The 18,394-nt window shown below is 27.8% G+C and overlaps 1 protein-coding gene across 2 annotated transcripts in view; it reads right to left on the reverse strand.

Moving 5' to 3' along the window:
- The window catches only part of Lim1 (LIM homeobox 1), a 299,256-nt gene that overhangs the window by 18,225 nt on the left and 262,637 nt on the right, over positions 1-18,394 (reverse strand). For both annotated transcript variants that reach the window (XM_075361933.1, XM_075361932.1), the window contains one exon: positions 12,074-12,291. In XM_075361933.1, the coding sequence (XP_075218048.1) occupies positions 12,074-12,291 (218 nt within the window). The remainder of the gene's footprint in view (positions 1-12,073; positions 12,292-18,394) is intronic.

Here is an 18,394-nt window from a genome sequence, read left to right on the forward strand (position 1 = left end):
GGTTACAAACGTGTACGAAGTTTTTACGCCTTTAAAACGGTTCCCATAGATTTACGTAAAATTCTGCTTACTTGAACTTCGGTCAACTATAATCCGGTTTATTCAAATTGCAATTTAGTAATTGCGACAACGAAGACTAATAGAGCGATGTTAATATTTAGCTTATCTAGTAAGGGATATAAAATATAGCTATTTAAAATTTAATCGATAAAATACATTGTCGATAAAATGATAAAATAGACAATTAAATAAGATTAACAAAGTCAGATCCTAACCTGATGGTCATGAATTATGTGGAATCTCTTGGTGACTACCATGATAGAATTTAAAAGATTTATAAACCTTTTTAACGAATTCTTTTTTACAATTTTCTTAAGAATTGGAAATACCAGAAAAATGGGAACGGGTAAACAGGATGAAAATTATGTTAAAAGTGAATGTATTTCCGTGTGTTTTATGTTGTTTTCAGGTGCCTATTAGTGTAAACAAAGTGGAGGCAATTAAAGTCGCCATCTCACATTCTCAACAGAAACATCTGACTAAATCATAAATTGTAGAAGTACTAATATTAAATTTCACATCGCTCACTAAATTAGACTATTTTGAAAAAATGCCTGTAAGAAAAGAAATAAACATTTATTTAACGATTTTTTTCGTTTTTCATAATTATTCTAGATAGATATGCACAATTAAGAGTCGGGTTATTTGTTGTTTAATAATTATTTTATTTAGGATTTTTTTGTTTACAAAACTTTACCGTTCAACATACTAGTCATCTAAATACAATACTGGTATATATATATATATTTTTTTTTTAAATGTTGCGTAATTTAAATAGAAATTTGAATTTAATGAATGAATGAAAACGTGTACGGGTTAATGAAAATAATTATCGTTCACCTACTAAACATTTAAAAAATTGCATATTGCTTTTCTCACTTTTTTGGAGACATCGCGCGCAGGTTCTGACCTATCATACTGCATCACTAACAGCAATGCAATGCAACATATACCGGCCGCAAACGGGCACTAGCCGCGATAGATTCCTGCTTCCTTTTGCCGAGTTCATTTTTCGTTTATATCTAAAGAACGATGAATTTTTCGACAAAATCACAAGTGTCTAAAGGTTTTTATTTTTATCGTTTTATGGAATACCGTGATTATTGTTTACAGAAAATAGCGTACTTTTTTAATTCTGTCTCCCGGTGAAGCGTTCTCTTTGTTTTACAAAAGACGATTTAAAATAGCCTATATTATTTCCAGACCAAAGACCTATTATTATCCAAAAGGGTTGAAATTGGTTCAGTCAAGCTACAGAAGGGAACAAGTATATATAAATTACAATTAAATACATTGCAACTCCACCTACGGACGTTGTCGGGTAATAAGTCCGATTAAATTAATTATTCGGTTATTAATTCAGTTAAATTCTATTCACTAGAAATTAAAAATGCTTTTGTTTATATTTGATGTAGCCTTCTTTAATTAGCCGCATCAGTTCAATGTAAATTATACACTACGTACAGCGGCATACTCTTAAAAAAATACATAAACATTTATGTTAGTTTTACTCAAATGTTACAAAATGTAACGTACAATTTATTTCCGGATATCTATTCAAGTATAAAGATTTTTAAGAGCAACTTGTGAAATAATATTTTAGTAAAATGAAAATTATTTTTTTAGGGATGAGAAAAATGATGAATAATCGATCATAATTTTTCTTTTTATAATTTTATGGAGAAACTTTAAGTCATTTAAATTGTATGTTAGTAACTTCTTATAAAAAACTATCGTTTGCTTCTTTAAAATTTATAGACACGATTTTTCTATTCAAATATATTGTTTTCACCGACGTGTTATCTATTAAACAAAATCGGATTTAAAACTATTGCAAAAAACAAGTTTTCCCCGTTAAAGCTTTAATCAAATTGAAATTATTACGTTTTAAAATCGTTCAATATGGAATATCGTGTACAAAATAATAGCAAATTGAATGAAGCCGGTGAAGTGACTGATAACATAATTTATAATTGACTTTTCAATCGAATATTTAATTAAATAATTAAATCGTGCTGACTCAAAACTATTTAATCAATCTTTTTTAAAAATTAATGTTCATGTGTTACTTTAAAATGTTAAATACTTAATTGTTATGGATCTTTTTCTCCGTGTTCGGCAAGGACATTTATTTATTTTTAATAAAATAATTCGAAAGAAAAAAGACATAAGTTACCTAGTAATAAAGAATTGAAATATCGATGAGAGTAAAATAAAATAATTTTTAAAAAAATTCAAAACGACTTTAATACAAGTGTAGTTTTAAAAATATTAAAGTTCTTTTTTTTATTTTTTTGAATTTATGTAGAAAATAATGGAAACTGAATATATGCAGGAAGAAACGAGTGTGTCTACAATCGACTGACTTGCTTTTACGACACTTACATATGTTTTGCTTTTAAAAAAACGACCATTAAATCATATTTATTACAGTTGATTTTTTTTTTGTTTTCCCCCTTTCTGTCCGTCTATCTCTGTCTTTCTTTCTTTTGCTTATCTTCCAAGAGGTAACGAAAAATAAAAAGAATTCTTGGATCTTCTTTAACGGCAGGCATCATTATATTAAAAAAATAAAAATGGTTATAGATAATATATATATATATATATATATATATATATATATATATATATATACCTTTTTTACATAAGGCACACCTTATATTGTATTGTTGTAATATAGATGTGTCCCCAGCCACTTCTTATAGGACTTTTAAAAATAAAAATATAAAAAATAACTATGTTTTTATTTATGTTATAGTGTAACATTATGCTAAGCTATTGAAAATTCTTCTGTTGGGTTGTGTCAGGTAACGTTTAGTTTTTTTCATCATATTGTTGATGAATAATGAACTGTAGGCTTGCTAAGGTGATACCAATGAATACAGTAGTCAGTCAAGAATAAAAATATTATCGACTCTAATACGATATAGTTTAGCTCCACTAAACCCTTACCCTGTTATTTAACTAGTGTAAGATATTAAAAATATCCGAAATTCATTTAAGCGTTTTTCAAATACAAGTGTTAGTTTTTGTTCTTATATTTTGAAATAACATCTATATAAAATCATAATATTCGTATTTATGTAGGTGTGCACAAATGTTCTTTTAAAACTTAAACCTAAGCAGATCCGGTAATATTTTTAAATGTTTTTACCGACTTTTCGAAGAAAAGTATGGTATTACCTTTGATCGTAAGGTGCGAGTAGGGGGTGAAAATTAATTTTCTTTATGTTTTGAGGTATGAGAAACACAAAAATACCATTCATTTAAACTGCGGTTTCCTTATATATTTATGTATCTATGTATAATATTTATGGCTCGAAAATTTCCAAAAGTATTCGATAAATTTCATTAAAATTTAGGTATTCTGTAGTAGTATATCTGAAGTTGTGCATTAAAAAGTTTAATGAAGATTGGTTGAGTCGTTCTTGAATTGCTCGATTTAAGGTCGAAAGAATTTGAGCAGGGCAGGTTAGAAGCGTGGTTACTGCAAGTTGAAAAACGGAAACAAAATAAAATAACAAAAATTCGGTCTTCTTGTGCAGAACTACGTAAGATTTTCTTAAATTAAAATTTAAAGTAGCTTTTTACAAATTATAAAGCTATTCGGATTATTACATTACTGATTGTCCTATAATTAAAAAGAAACCGAATCTTCATCTTTCAAATAATATCATTTTGATTAAATCACGTTTTGTAGATGAAATTTATTAAGAAAAAAATGGCTTTTACTTTAGCATTTAATTTTTAATAATCGGGTAAATTTTTCTCAAGATATCAACTGTTTCATAAAATTCTATTGTTTTCGGTTTTTTTAGGTAGGAGATAAAGTATTTTTCGTAAAAAGGGCTATCTACATGCGGTACGGATGTACAGCATATAAAATTACAGAAAAAAATGGCTTTCGATTCAATATCTTTATTTATTTCAATTTATATCGATTATCTCGATTTGTGTCTCTGTTCGTTCGTTTTTACGGGATGATATACCAACAAAGTAATATGTTTAATGTAACCCAAAGAATTATCTTAACTTTCCTTAAACATTTACAGGTTTATAATCTTAGCAACGTCTGTTATTTCTTTACTTGAAATATTTACCGGTGAACTACCTCTTCTTGAAAAATCAATGAAAATAGATTTATGTGTATATTCGCGTAGGATCCACTTTAGAAAAAAAATAGAAAAGTCAGAAAATTAACCCGGCTTCAGTTTTGGTAATTATTTTTCTATGATGCTCAGGATGCAGCTTAATAAAAAAATTCCAAGAATGAAAATTAAAAGCGAGTAGATCGTTTATAGCTTTCATAGAAACCTTTATGAAATTTTAAACGAGGGTTTCTTTTCCTACCTAGAAAGAACAGATTTTTAAAAAATTTATTCGTTGTGGATGAATTTTTGTGGAAAGTTTCAGAGGATAAACGAATAAAACTTAAAATAATTTTACATATATATATATATATATATATATATATATATATTTTATCCTTTCTCGAACTAACATTTGGATTGCTTTCATTCTTAATTAAGATATGATCCCGGAAAATTATCGGGTAGTTCGGGATGTCCTCTTATTAAATAAGTTTATTGAATTCGTAATTAGCTAAAATCGAATTCATAAGCTTTTATTTTTGCGGGCATGACTTTTCTCAGTGTGTTTTTAAAATACATTTTTATATAATAGCTTTTCTTTTATAAATGTAGAGAAATTATTTAAAAATGATGAATCTTTAGATTTTCAGTTTCGATGAAAATTTATGGTTATGTTTACAGAGATTAGATTAAAAATAATATAGTTGTATTTAAAATTATTAATTAAAAGAAATTAAGAATCCTTATTTCCTGAATAAAACTTCAATTTTTGTGAAGTTTTAGAGTAAAGAAATAATAAATCGATATTATATGCCAAAACGAATAGAGATAAATGAGAATTTCATCAAACCATCGGATGAATTGACGATACAAAAATACTTCCTTATGTGTCGTAATTTTTTTTACTATTGAATAAAAGTGTTGTAAAACACGAATAATTAACTCGGTTGATAATTCAAGTCGGCTTTTATTTTTTTAGTTCTTTGCTAATAAGAGAATATGAAATAGGCGAGTCTTTGATGTTAGTTACATTGTTCTTTAACAATATACATTGTCATCGTTATAAAAAAAAAGTAAAGATTTATTAATAACATTTTTATTTGTATACATATTGTTATTTACATAAATAACAATCGGAAAAAATTAAAATAGAAGAGTAGGTATTTAAAAGCGTCAATAAAGTACTACATTTTGAATTTATTCTTTTCAATCTATTGTAACATATGATTGAATGGCTATTTTCGTTTTTTTAATATAATTTTCTAGGAATCGTTACGTGAAAACGTAATGAAAAAATTTAATGATTAATTAGTCCCGTAGGTATGTCGTAAAAAATTTTATGTTTATGCGTTGTCATACATCTTTTCGTTGACATTAGAAAATTTCCCTTTTCGTTTTAATTAGGTGTTAAACAAAAATTGATTAATTTATATTAAAATGAAGAAAATACATAGCGTAGTAAAAAGAAAAGAAAAAAATCCTTATGCAATTCTGTTAATTAATAACGTAACAAGAAAAATCAGTAATAACTTAATAATTCCGAAGCCCTCACTATTTCGCTATCAGAAATGCACTGTTTTTCAGAGTACAACGAACTACGTACTTCTGAATAAACAGTAGACCCTACACACAAGTATCAACTCAAGTTTCAACTCGTTCACTGCATAAGCGGGTATGAAAAATACCCCTCTACATAGTTAACATAAAGCTTACATAAAAACACATACGTAGTCATCATGACCTTCAAAGTAGGTAACGCTACCTGAATACGCCGAACAATATTGCCAACAATATATACCGCAGGTAAAGAAGAAACGTCAACGTTCTAACTAACGAACCACGTTTCTAACTTGCCCCGCTCAAATTTTTTTACCTTAAATTGAGCGTAACTCAAGAACGCTCAAATTTTTACATGCACAACTTCAAAAAACTACTATCTACATTTAAATAAAATTGATCTAATTGTTTTGAAAATTTTCGAGCCACAAAATTTTATACATAGATCTCTCTCTCTCTCTCTCGCTGTATATATATATATATATATATAAGGAAACCACACATTTCAAGTGAATGATATTTTTGTACTCCTCATACCTGAAAACTTTAAAAAAATTCATTTTCATTTCCTACTCCCACCATACGATCAACGTAATACCGTATTTTTCTTAGAAAAGTCTGTTAAAACAGGTTATAAAATTATTTCAATGATTCATAGTTTTACTATTTTTAATAAATGAGCTAGCTGAACGATCCGATATTATTTTGGTTATCAATAAATAAATATTTGTTATGGGGAACTGAAAAACTATTAACTGTTTGAGAATTTCCGTAGAGCCTGAAATTTAGTTTTTCTTTATACAGTAATAAATATAAAAATTACTGTTAACTTATTTATTTACAATTGAAATATACTTAAATATATTTATTTATCTATTTACTTATTTTCAAAGAGAAAAAAATTCTACAAAAATATGTCAAGTCGATTAAGTATAATAAAAGAACAGCTGAAGATTCAGTTAAAGGTAATTTTTCATTACGTATTTAGAATATACTAAAACTTTAAAAATATTAAGAAACCATTTCAAATGAAAAAAAATTCCAACAATTTGTATAACAACTTTTAGGGAGTTTTATTCTATATAATAAAGGTTAAGATTTTATATATTAAGATTATATTATATGTTAAGATTATATATATATATATATATATATATATATATATATATATATGTATCTTCACCCTAATAATAACGCCTCATTTAGGAAAAAAAATATAACAATTTTTTGTCGCTATGTTAAACAAGTAAAAACACCTTAACCGAACCATTCACAGATTAGTAAAAATTAGAAAAAAAAGATAAATGTTATAATTAATAAATAAATTATTTTACCAGTAAATTAAAGGAATGAAAGAGAGGAAAGGACAGAGACGTTCAGTTACTCTTTATTTCTTTTATAATAAATTATATATATTTTTATCTTCTTTTATATTTTTAACATTCTATTATAGTGTTTTCATATAAGTTATTCGTTTTATTTTTATGAGTACAGATTTAAATAAATTTAGTAGAATGATCTTTCTGGAACTCAAGATAACTTCTATATTAAAAATCTTGAAAAATTTTCCAACTTTTTGTATCCGCTATGGAAATAAAACATAAGTTATTTCTATCAAAATAATCATTACTAGTCAAATTATTATTATTAACCTACTATTAATATTAAAGCTTCTAACATCATTTTGACGTATTAACCCCCATACATAATGTTTTGACGCAACAGTTTTGTCAACTCCCCGTCTTGAAATTTGAAATTTTTTTAATAATATTTATCATTTAATATCACTACTATTTATTACTTCATTCATTTGTTTAATTTTTTTAAAAGTAAATATATAAAATTTACCTTTATATTTATTGTATCATTGTTAATGTATTAGAAGATGTTCGTTGATTTTTTTGCTTATAAGTCGATCATTTGTTATAATGAAATAAATGTATTTTATTGAGGAGAAATTTAAATATTCGAACGATTGTATCAATTTGTTTTTTTTTCTTTTAAATAAAATAAAATTAGATTACTCTTTTGAAAATCTTTATGAAAGAATCTTAAGAAAAAAGTATTTAAAATTTGTGGAAAGTATTATAGTCTAAGCAACAATTTTTTTAATCGTTCAAACTGTTTTTAAAATGGAATTTTTCAATTTTTGGAAATATTGGTTATGTCTATCACGTAAAGGCAATAGATTTCCTATATTTTTTGAGCTATTTGTTATAAAATCAAAATTTCTGACTCAAGAATGAATATAAGCATTACAGAATTAAGTTAAAAATTTAAGCTTGTATCAAACTTTCGTTAGTATTTATTTATTTAAATTTTTTATTTTATTTTTAGGAAATCCTTTATGTACAAATAACGTATTTTTTTGTATTTGTTTTTTCTCCTATTATTCAACTAGTCTTAATATATTAAACCATCTTTCTTTCTTTTTTTTTGTTTCACACATAACTGACAAGAGTCGAAACGGCCTACATATATTACACATTTGAGATTTTGCTTATCATGTAATACGGTAAACAAAATTTTATTTTATACACAACATTATTTATAATTTATTTTTTCTCAAAATATATTTTCTGTGTAGTTTGAATATTAATAATTGCAGTACTTTCACAATTTAAAAAAAGAACATTATTTTAGGCTATATTAAATCAAGTCATAAGAGAAATATTATTATATTTTCGTTCTAAATTGGACTTAAAAAATAATACACAAAATAAAATAAAAATTTTAAAAAATTAGTTAATTTTTTTTGTTTAAAGCGGTACGATGAAACGCATCTGTAGTTTTGGCACTGAGTAAACATATTTAATATAAAGTGAACGGTTTAGAAGTTGATCGTGTGTGGTTTAGTGTGACGGCACGCTCCGTTAACGCTCGACGCCGACGACGCCGGCTCTCCGGTCTGACTCTTGCTTTTTGTGTAGTGTCATTTCAATTACGAGGGTCAACATTTCAGAGGACAGGTCCTCGTTAATTCGCGTGTCACCAGGAGCTCGGTGACTGATGACCGTCCCTTAATTACCTCGATTCCCTCTCGGTTCCTTCTACTTTACATAACGTTACGTAATATGCATCTCAAAACTGTAAAAATCTAAACGCGACAGTTCATAACATCACCTTAACGCCTCATCGAACACATCTCTATTATATACCGCACACGACACAACAGTTTAATTAAACCGGAAACGTTGAAATATTTATAATATAACATTTATATATCCTACTTAGACCTATCAAAATATTTTTATTAGCGTCTAATCAGATTGATGACACGTTTATAAATCCGATTAACCGAGTACAAATAAAAGTTGTACAATCGGTGTTATAATGGCCAAACATTCTCACGTAGAAAAAAATAGCTTCTGAAATCTTTTACATTTTAAACAACTATTTGTTGACAAATCTATAATTGAATTACCGTAAAAAAAAAATCTTAATAAATTTTTATGATTATCCTAAATGATTTAATTGGAAAACATTTTTGTATAGGGTTTGTCCGATCTTGTTTTTTCAATATCGATTTAACGTTTTTGATAAATCAAAAGTCTTATCTCAAGCTACACATTTTTCTATTTCATAAATTCCTTAGGTTAATTATTTAGTAAAATTTAATTTTATTATTCATATTTTCTGTATTTAGAAGTTGTCATAATGTATTTTTATTTGTTTCGGTGCACTGACGTAGCTTGTAATATCAGTACAGCTCACATAACATTTGTTTAACATTTTAAGAAAAACTGTCATGATCTACATTCAGATAAAAGTTGTTTAAAAATATTATCAGATAAAGAAAAAGCATGCAACTGGTGAATGAATAAAACAGAATAATACATATTCTTCATTACTTTTTAATTTTCTCATAGTAAAAGTGATAAAACAGTTAAAGATAAATTTATACTCTTAGCCGATCCAGCGATAATAAATATTAAAAATTATTAGTTTGCTTTAAGAAAAAGGAATTGGGTAGATTAAATAATGAATCTGATCAATTCTTTGTTATTTTTAAATAAAAGGAGGATAAACAAAAGTAATAAATAAAGGATTATATTCAAGAATAAACAAAAAGAAAAAACTTAAAAGATTTTTTGTTTATTCTTTATACTATATAACAAAGAATATAAAAATATAGTGTGATAATAAAGTCTTATGAAGATAAGACGTTAAATATTGTACCAGCCGTGCAAAACACACGAGAAATTACACGATTTGTTATTCAGGTATAACACTGTAAAAGATTGACAAGATTGAACTTAAGGAAAGTAACAAGGAAGACTGGCAGAACCTAAATAATATATATATTTGAGAATTAAAACAGAATTTAAAAAATTTTTTTTAAGAAAAATAATTCTTTTTAATTGTTATACATGAGTTTATACAAAAAATATAAATAAAAAATGGAAGATTTTGAAATGAGGTGTTACAGAAAAATATTTTGTATAAAGAACAATTTTTTAGACCATACATAATGAATAGTAGATTATATGGCAGTTATCTGAAGTTAAATGCAGGTGATACGTAAAATTAAAAGAATAAAAGTGCTCAGAATAAAAAATAATATACAATTATATGAAACCTGTCAAATAATGACTGATAAAAAATTTACAGGCCAATACGAACAGTTGACTTAAGGCATTAAGGCATTACTGGTTTTTGACACTACTAGAGTAGCCAATTTCAATAAACTATCCAATAAACAGTACTTATTACGACAAAATAATTGCACATCGCTTTTTCTCGAAAATTTTCTGTTTTCTATTATTTATTTTTTTTTTTTTTGCAATCTTTATCGAGTACTAACAGGCAAATCTACACTTGTAATACACTAATATGCTGTTTTATTTCTTTGTAAGATTTCCTTTTTGGAAAAGTACCGACAAGGAATCAAAACAACGACACGGAATCTACAGAAAATTAGATTATTTAACTGGAAAGTATTCGATTTAAAAGATAAACTTTTCAAATGATATTTTAATCATTAAAAGTAGTTAGTAAAAATAAAGTGTTAATTTTTTATCCGATCTGAAGTAGCGTTCTTTTTTTTTTAAATTCAATGGAAAGTTTTTTAAACCTCATCAAAATATTTTTAAGTAAGCGTGGGTTAATCGCCATCAGATTTACCTTTACTGGAAAGTAATTGGGATCGAAATTGTTATTGTAACTTTTTTCAAATAATAACACATTTATATAAAATTTTATTAAAAGGTATTAGTTTTGAGTTGCATCTGTAGCGCGTTAAGATGTTTAAACTTTTTGGAAATTAATTACTGTAACTATTATTTTACAGACTTAAGTTTATCGAAGCCGAGACAGTTTTACATGAAGATTGCATGCGCATAGCTAAAAATTGTAAATGAATGAACCTCCAAAATTTTGATTGTAAAATTCTTAACTTGAAGTATAAACATTTCGTTTAATTAGTTAAAAACTTTCAATTTTTAAGTATTTATTTGTTATATGAAATATTTAATATTTACTAACTTTCGTTCTGTTATTTATTATTTATACAATTCTGCTGCTATATATTAAAATTTTTAACTTGAAAAACACGAAAACATTTTCGTGTTTTTCAAGTGCCCGTCAAACATTTATCAGACCGATTTCCTGATACTTGTCTGGTAGAATTTTGTAAACATTTTATAAAACAGTTATAGAAATTTTATCTAGATTCAACTGATCTAAGATTCGTACGATTTAATCAATTTAAATAGCATTTTTGTTTCAGATTTCTGACTTCGTTATAAACTTACTATTGAAATATTTTAAATAGGGCTTTGCTCTTTAAATTAATAGGCAATTAATAAATATTTATTAAAAATTTTCCAACTCAAAACCATTTTCTAACAAAATGAAAATAGTAATTTTTTTTCAAATCGGTAAATAAGGTAGTTGTTTAATCGTCGAGTTTTGAAAATCTTTCCTTTAATTTCTCGTTTAATCTTTCTTCAGAATAAAAAAATGTTTAAGAATCTATAGTTGTATTTCAAAAAAGTTTTAAATAATTACTACAATTTCTTATTGAAGGAATCTTATAAAGAAGATATGTTATTTATGACTAACAGAACAAATTACCTCTCAGACGAGGAACTATTTTAAAATTAATCTAGGTTTTTACAAAGCCTGTTGTGTGAATTTATGAAACAAAAACAAGAAACGAAAAATATTTATATCAAGAGTAAAACGGAAAAACAACGTCAATCAAAGTAGACGTATCATTTATGTTCAAACATGTGTTAGCATATCTTTTTACTAGCAGTGAATCAAGCAACATGCGATTTTTTTTTTCTTTTCTGCTCATCTCATCTTGTTAGTCAGTAATTTATAACAAAAATAAAGAAAGAAAAAATGAAATACATCTTTACCTGTATAACTCTCATAGGAAGACCAGTTTCCTTCGCTAGTTGTTCACGGATGTGCCGTGTCGGTTTCGGTGTTTGTGAGAACGCTGTCTTGAGAATTTCAAGTTGTTTGGCTTTAATAGTCGTCCTGGGCCCCCGTCGTTTTGATCCGGAATTTCCATCGTCGGGTGATTTGTTTTCCGTTTGGGAATCTCTTGTTTCCGGATCACCGTCCAGCGATCCTAAAATAAATAAAATCAGAATTTATACTATTAGTTTTATATATTATCTATATTCTATTATTATTATTATTTTTTTTTAATCTTTAATGTTAAGAACATATCCAATCTTATTTGACGGAATCTTTATTTTTTTTTGTCTTCAGTCATTTGACTGGTTTGATGCAGCTCTCCAAGATTGCCTATCTAGTGCTAGTCGTTTCATTTCAGTATACCCCCGTACATCCTACATCTCTAACAATTTGTTTTACATATTCCAAATGTTGCCTGCCTGTACAATTTTTACATCTACCTGTCCCTCCAATATTAAAGCGACTATTCCAGGTTACTTTAATATGTGTCTCTTCTTTTAACTGTATTTTTCCAAATGCTTCTTTCTTCATCAATTTGCCGCAACACCTCTTCATGTGTCACTTTATCCACCCATCTGATTTTTAACATTCTCCTGTAGCACACATTTCAAAAGCTTCTAATCTTATCTTCTCAGGTACTCCGTTCGTCCAAGTTTCACTTCCATATAAAGCTACGCTCCAAACATATACTTTCAAAAATGTTTTCCTGACGTTTAAATTAATTTTTGAAGTAAACAAATTATATTTCTGAGTGAAGGCTCGTTTCGCCTTTGCTATTCGCCATTTTATATCGCTCCTGCTTCGTCCATCTTTAGTAATTCTACTTCCCAAATAACAAAATTCATCTACCTCCATAATCTTTTCTCTTCCTATATTTACATTCAGTGGTCCATCTTCGTTATTTCTACTACATTTCATTACTTTCGTTTTGTTCTTGTTTATTTTCATGCGGTAGTTCTTGCGTAGGACTTCATCCATGCCGTTCATTGTCTCTTCTAAATCGTTTTTACTCACGGCTAGAATTACTATGTCATCTACAAATCGTAGCACCTTTATCTTTTCATCTTTTACTGTTACTACGGATCTAAATCGTACTTAATCATCATTAACTGCTAGTTCTATGTAAAGGGAATCTTTATTACGTACGTTTGACTTTTGCCCTCGAAAAATCTTTAAAATTCAACTACGTTCATGAAAAGAATACTTAATGAAATAGCTTGGCAAAATACTACACTTTAAAAATGTTACGTCTTATATGTGCTTTTTATTGATTACGAATTGAAACCATTAACAGCTATTTGTTTTTTAATTGAAAACAAACTCTCAAGTTGCACTATACTTTTCTTGATTGTGACTCAAATTACGTTTTCTGTATTGAGCGTAAAGTACTGTTGCTGTTTTGTCTTTTTACCGGCAACTATCGGAATAACAATTTATTGATCTTAATTTAAGGTAAAAAAATACTTATTATTAAAAAAAAAACCAAATGTCGACTTCCGAGCCGTTGTGGTTGCTACTCAACCTTTTATCTAGAGTTCCTGGTTTCGAATCCGGTCAGGATTGGTATTTTTTAATCCATTCCATATTCCTATGCACAAGTTTAGATCTGAAATGGTAAACTTATCATTTGCACTAGAAAATAAATCGAATTTAATTTTGAAAGTTTGACAATTTGTTTACTCTGATTAAGATTGAGTAGGCCTGAAACATAATTTAGGAATAGCAAGCCATTTCTTTAAATATAAATTATTTGTCTAATTTTTTTAATATATTTTTTTTGTATTATCTGTCAACAGTCAGAAGAACCTTCATAGAAATAGTACTATCATCAATACAATTCACTAGTCAAGGATCATAACGAAAAATATTCTTCGTGAGTCATATATGATTGTGACCTACGCAGTAAAGATTTATTGCATTTTCGTTAAAAAAAGAATAATAAATAAATGTTTTTAAATAGATCTTGTAACAACATTAGTAAATAAGAAATATTTTTACATTGTTTTATAATTCCTTGTTTCATAAATTATTAATTAAACTTTAAAGTAACACTATAATCACTTTTTGTTTTTGATGGAATATTTTTTCTGTAAACAAAATGTTTAAATGCTCTCATGAAAAGGTATAAAAAGAATCAAAGCGTGTGAAATACTTTATATTACATCACTTCACATTCAAATCTAGATAGTAAAGGTTCTACTGTTCGTTAAAATGTATTAGATTACGTTAAAGTTAAAATAATTTATTTAAATTTCATGAAAACGGGTAGATATTCAAAGAAATCAGATGTTTGCCTTTTTTTATCGATTTTAGGAACTTTTATTCTTGAATTTATACACAAGATCATAGAGATTAATTTTACTTCATCACGATAGGTTGTACACAGATAATGAGAAATGCCATATCACACTTTTATTTTGTTAAGAACGGAAATAAAAACCTCTACAAATAAAACATTCCGGATAATATATTATGGAGAAACAGTAGCTGTTTTATTAAAACAATCCACTACAGTGCTGTAATTTTTTTCTGTCAACGATGAAATGGTTAGGAAACAATTCGGATGATTCTTAAATTTCTGGCGAAGATATTTCATTTGGAGCATAGTCAACGCATAAGTAGTAACGTTTTGTTTCTATTTTAGGTAAAAATACGCCGATACATCAAAGATTTGGTCACAGTCGAATGGAACCGTTTATCTTCTACTTCGGTTCCAATATATGTAGATTTTTCCTTCTTACTACCCATTCCATTCTCTTATCCTTAAACTTTTCTTTCTTATTTTGGATTCTGTCGATGTACTTCATCGTACGCTGAGAACATTGAAAGATTTGTAAAATAAATAACGGAATAATATAGAACGGAACTCATGAGTGACGAGGGGGGATTATTTAATCTCCTTCATATGCAGAACCTGGATTTTCTTCCTTGGTGATGGGTCTTTGTTATTTTATTGCGAGTAATTTATTTTTAGTGACAGGTATAGATTATTTTTTTATTTGAACAAGTGTGAAGTTGCATTTCGATTCTTTTCTACATCATTAGTCTTTTAAAGTTAGGGGTGTTATTACTCTGGAGATTTGTAAAATAATGCGTCTTTCTCCCGACAAAATTTCTCTTCAGTTCGTGCTCTGAAGGCCTTTCGGTTTTGCAATAAAGCACCTGGTGAGAGTCCTAGTTTTACGAAGGGGAAGTTTAAGTCTCCTTCGCGAAGAGAGTTGTGTAAGGTTGAATATGTTGTGAAGGAATTTGTTATTCACGTACTTGTCCAACGGTACCCAGACAACAAATTGTCTATCAAATAGAATCTGGTCTTTTAATCTGTTTAAAAAAAATCCTTTATTTATGTCATCAACTCATTCCTTACAGATACAATTTCCTCGTATCAAATCGCAAAAAATAATCTTGGTACAGTGGGAAAAAGCAGTATGAAGACTGGCAAATTTATACTTTACGGACCTCGGTTATTTCTTCGTACGGAGTACAGCGGTTCATATTTCTTTCTGCTTTCGTATCAAAAGTCCCGATTATCGACGTTATCCCGTTTATTATTAGAATAAACTCTCTTAATTTTCGTAAGTTAAATTACTTTCTAGCAGTTCCCTGGTGTACTTTAATTATTCTCACCCTTCACTCGGGATAAAAACTTTCAAAATGAGTAAAACGGGTAAAAATATTTAATTTTTACAATCGCTTTGTAGTACAGTGGAATACGGATAATCGGACCACTTCGGAACTAAGACCATATGGCCCTATTAAACGGCTGGCTCTATTAAACGATATTAAAGGAAAATGAGGAAACATACACAAATAAAGTACTGTATATTCTAATTATTAAACACGAGTTAATGTTATTGTTACGAAACGTTATTGTTCAGAAATTTATTTCTAATACGGTATTAAAATTATATAAACATTATTAAATTACAAGATTATTAAATTGTTTTTGAAGTCTTACATCGCTAATAAAAAGCAAAGCGTGTTAAACAAAATACAGGTACAAGTCAAAATAATGACTGTCTTTTATCGTCAGTAAAATACATAAATATGTAGTTTCATGTCTTTTTTCTTGAAAAAAACTTATATTTTGCTTTGTCGTCTCCCTTGCATTTCTTGGCGTTCTACAAATTTGGCAAAGATTTGCAGTTCTGCAAGTGAGCTTCCTTCTCCACCTTCTTGCATCAAATACTGCTATGTCCGTCAATGATTTTTTTTTTGCATCTTGTGTAGATAAGCGTTTGACTTCGGGTTCGTATTCATTATCTTCTTTCTTTTTCCTGTTTAGCCTCCGGTAACTACCGTTTAGATAATTCTTCAGAGAATGATATGTATGAGTGTAAATAAAGTGTAGTCTTGTACATTCTCAGTTTGACCATTCCTGAGATGTGTGGTTAATTGAAACCCAACGACCAAAGAACACCGGTATACAAGATCTAGTATTCAAATCCGTGTAAAAATAAGTGGCTTTACTAGGACTTGGAACTCTCGACTTCGAAATCAGCTGATCTGGGAACTCGTATTCATTATATTAAAATTGATCCAATTTTTGAGTAATTTCTTTGATTATTTCGCCGTTACTTCCATACAACTTGAAAGAATTACGTACTCTGTAGACCAGTACGTATAAAACTTTTCTCCTAGTACCTAAGGAGAAGTTATCTCTCTCTCTCTATACCGTTTAAATAACGGTTAAACGACATACATCTCTAATAAAATTTCATTATTTTACGAGTAAAATAAAGGAAAATATAATCTAATGGGCATTACAAGCGGTATTTTGGACGATAAACCGACTTAATTATGCCCAAAAAGTAGTATAATGTATTTAAGGTGTACGTATGTATGTTCCACCGTAGCAGCTCAATAACTGAACCGATTTAGATTATGATCCCGCGTTGGAATCATTACGGTACCGGGAGTCTCATAGATTATGTAATATATATATATGATGGTGATTCAAAGGAAAAGGGAAAAAATCTGGAAACTAATTCTAGAGCTGATTTAAACTAATTCTATAAGTAAAACGTTCATACAAATATACGTCCGAAAACACTTTGTTATTAAGATACGGTTACCGAAAAATTTCGAACGGATTTCAGTTCCCCCGGCGAAATTTCAGAATATTAGGGGTATTGATGGTTTCTTATGTTTTTTAACCTGAAAAATCGAATAAAACTGGTACCCGTAGTCTTCATTATATCCAACGTAAAACTGAAAAATTTGGTGACGAAAACCATTTTTGTAGGTTTTGAGTACAATAAACTTTGTTAAATGACTAATAAATGCGTAAATTTTATTATAAAAACGTCTAAAAAATTTATTTAATAAAGTTTATGAAAAACGAAAAAAAAGCAAACTTTATTAATAATAGACTTAATAAAAAAAATCTTATGAGTTTGTAAAAATTAAAAACAGCTGTTTTTAGTACAATAAATTTAGACCTTTGAAAAATAAAAATATTTTTAATTTACTTTTAAAAAAATACTCACTATGGTTTATACTCTAATAATTTATCACACGACTGCCAAAAAGAAGTGTAATGTATTTATATTTTTTTCACCGTAGGAGCTCAACAGCTGAACCGATTTAGATGCACGACCCCGCGTTGGAATCCGTACGTTACCGAGTGCTTGTATATCTAGCAGCTATGTAATATGTATAAATATATATTTATAGTTAAATAAATTTAAAAAAAAATTTTATACTGTATTCAAATACTGCATACAAAATTGTCACTCGCGCGCTCTTTAATTATCCTATATTAAAGACAATGTCAGCAACATTTTTTTTTGCAGCCGTGTTTTTTAATTTTTGATATTTATCTCTTGTTTAATATTTACAATTAAACGGCTACCCCGAATAGCCGGTGATCGTATTAACCGGAATCCACTGTATTAAATTATCAGTATAATAAATACATCAGTGTTGCATTCGTCCACTACAGTTGCAGAAATGTTCACCAACCTTACAGTTTTACTGTCACTATATTTCAAACGTTTCTTTTTCTTTTTAAATAGCCAACCACGCAGGTTATTATTAACTTTATTTTATTTCTACAAATTCCTTTTGAAATTTATCGTAATTGGCTGTGATTTATTTATTATTTGATTTGCTCCACTGTACTATATGTTTATTATTATTATTATCGCTAAAGCTATTTTATTTATACAGAAATGAATAAATAATGGATAGTTATGACTCATTTCTGAATTCACTGTTTTTTTTAAAGAAATTTAATTATCTTCCTAAACTAA

Source organism: Lycorma delicatula, chromosome 4 (genome assembly GCF_047948215.1).
Source record: "Lycorma delicatula isolate Av1 chromosome 4, ASM4794821v1, whole genome shotgun sequence".
NCBI lineage: Eukaryota > Metazoa > Arthropoda > Insecta > Hemiptera > Fulgoridae > Lycorma > Lycorma delicatula.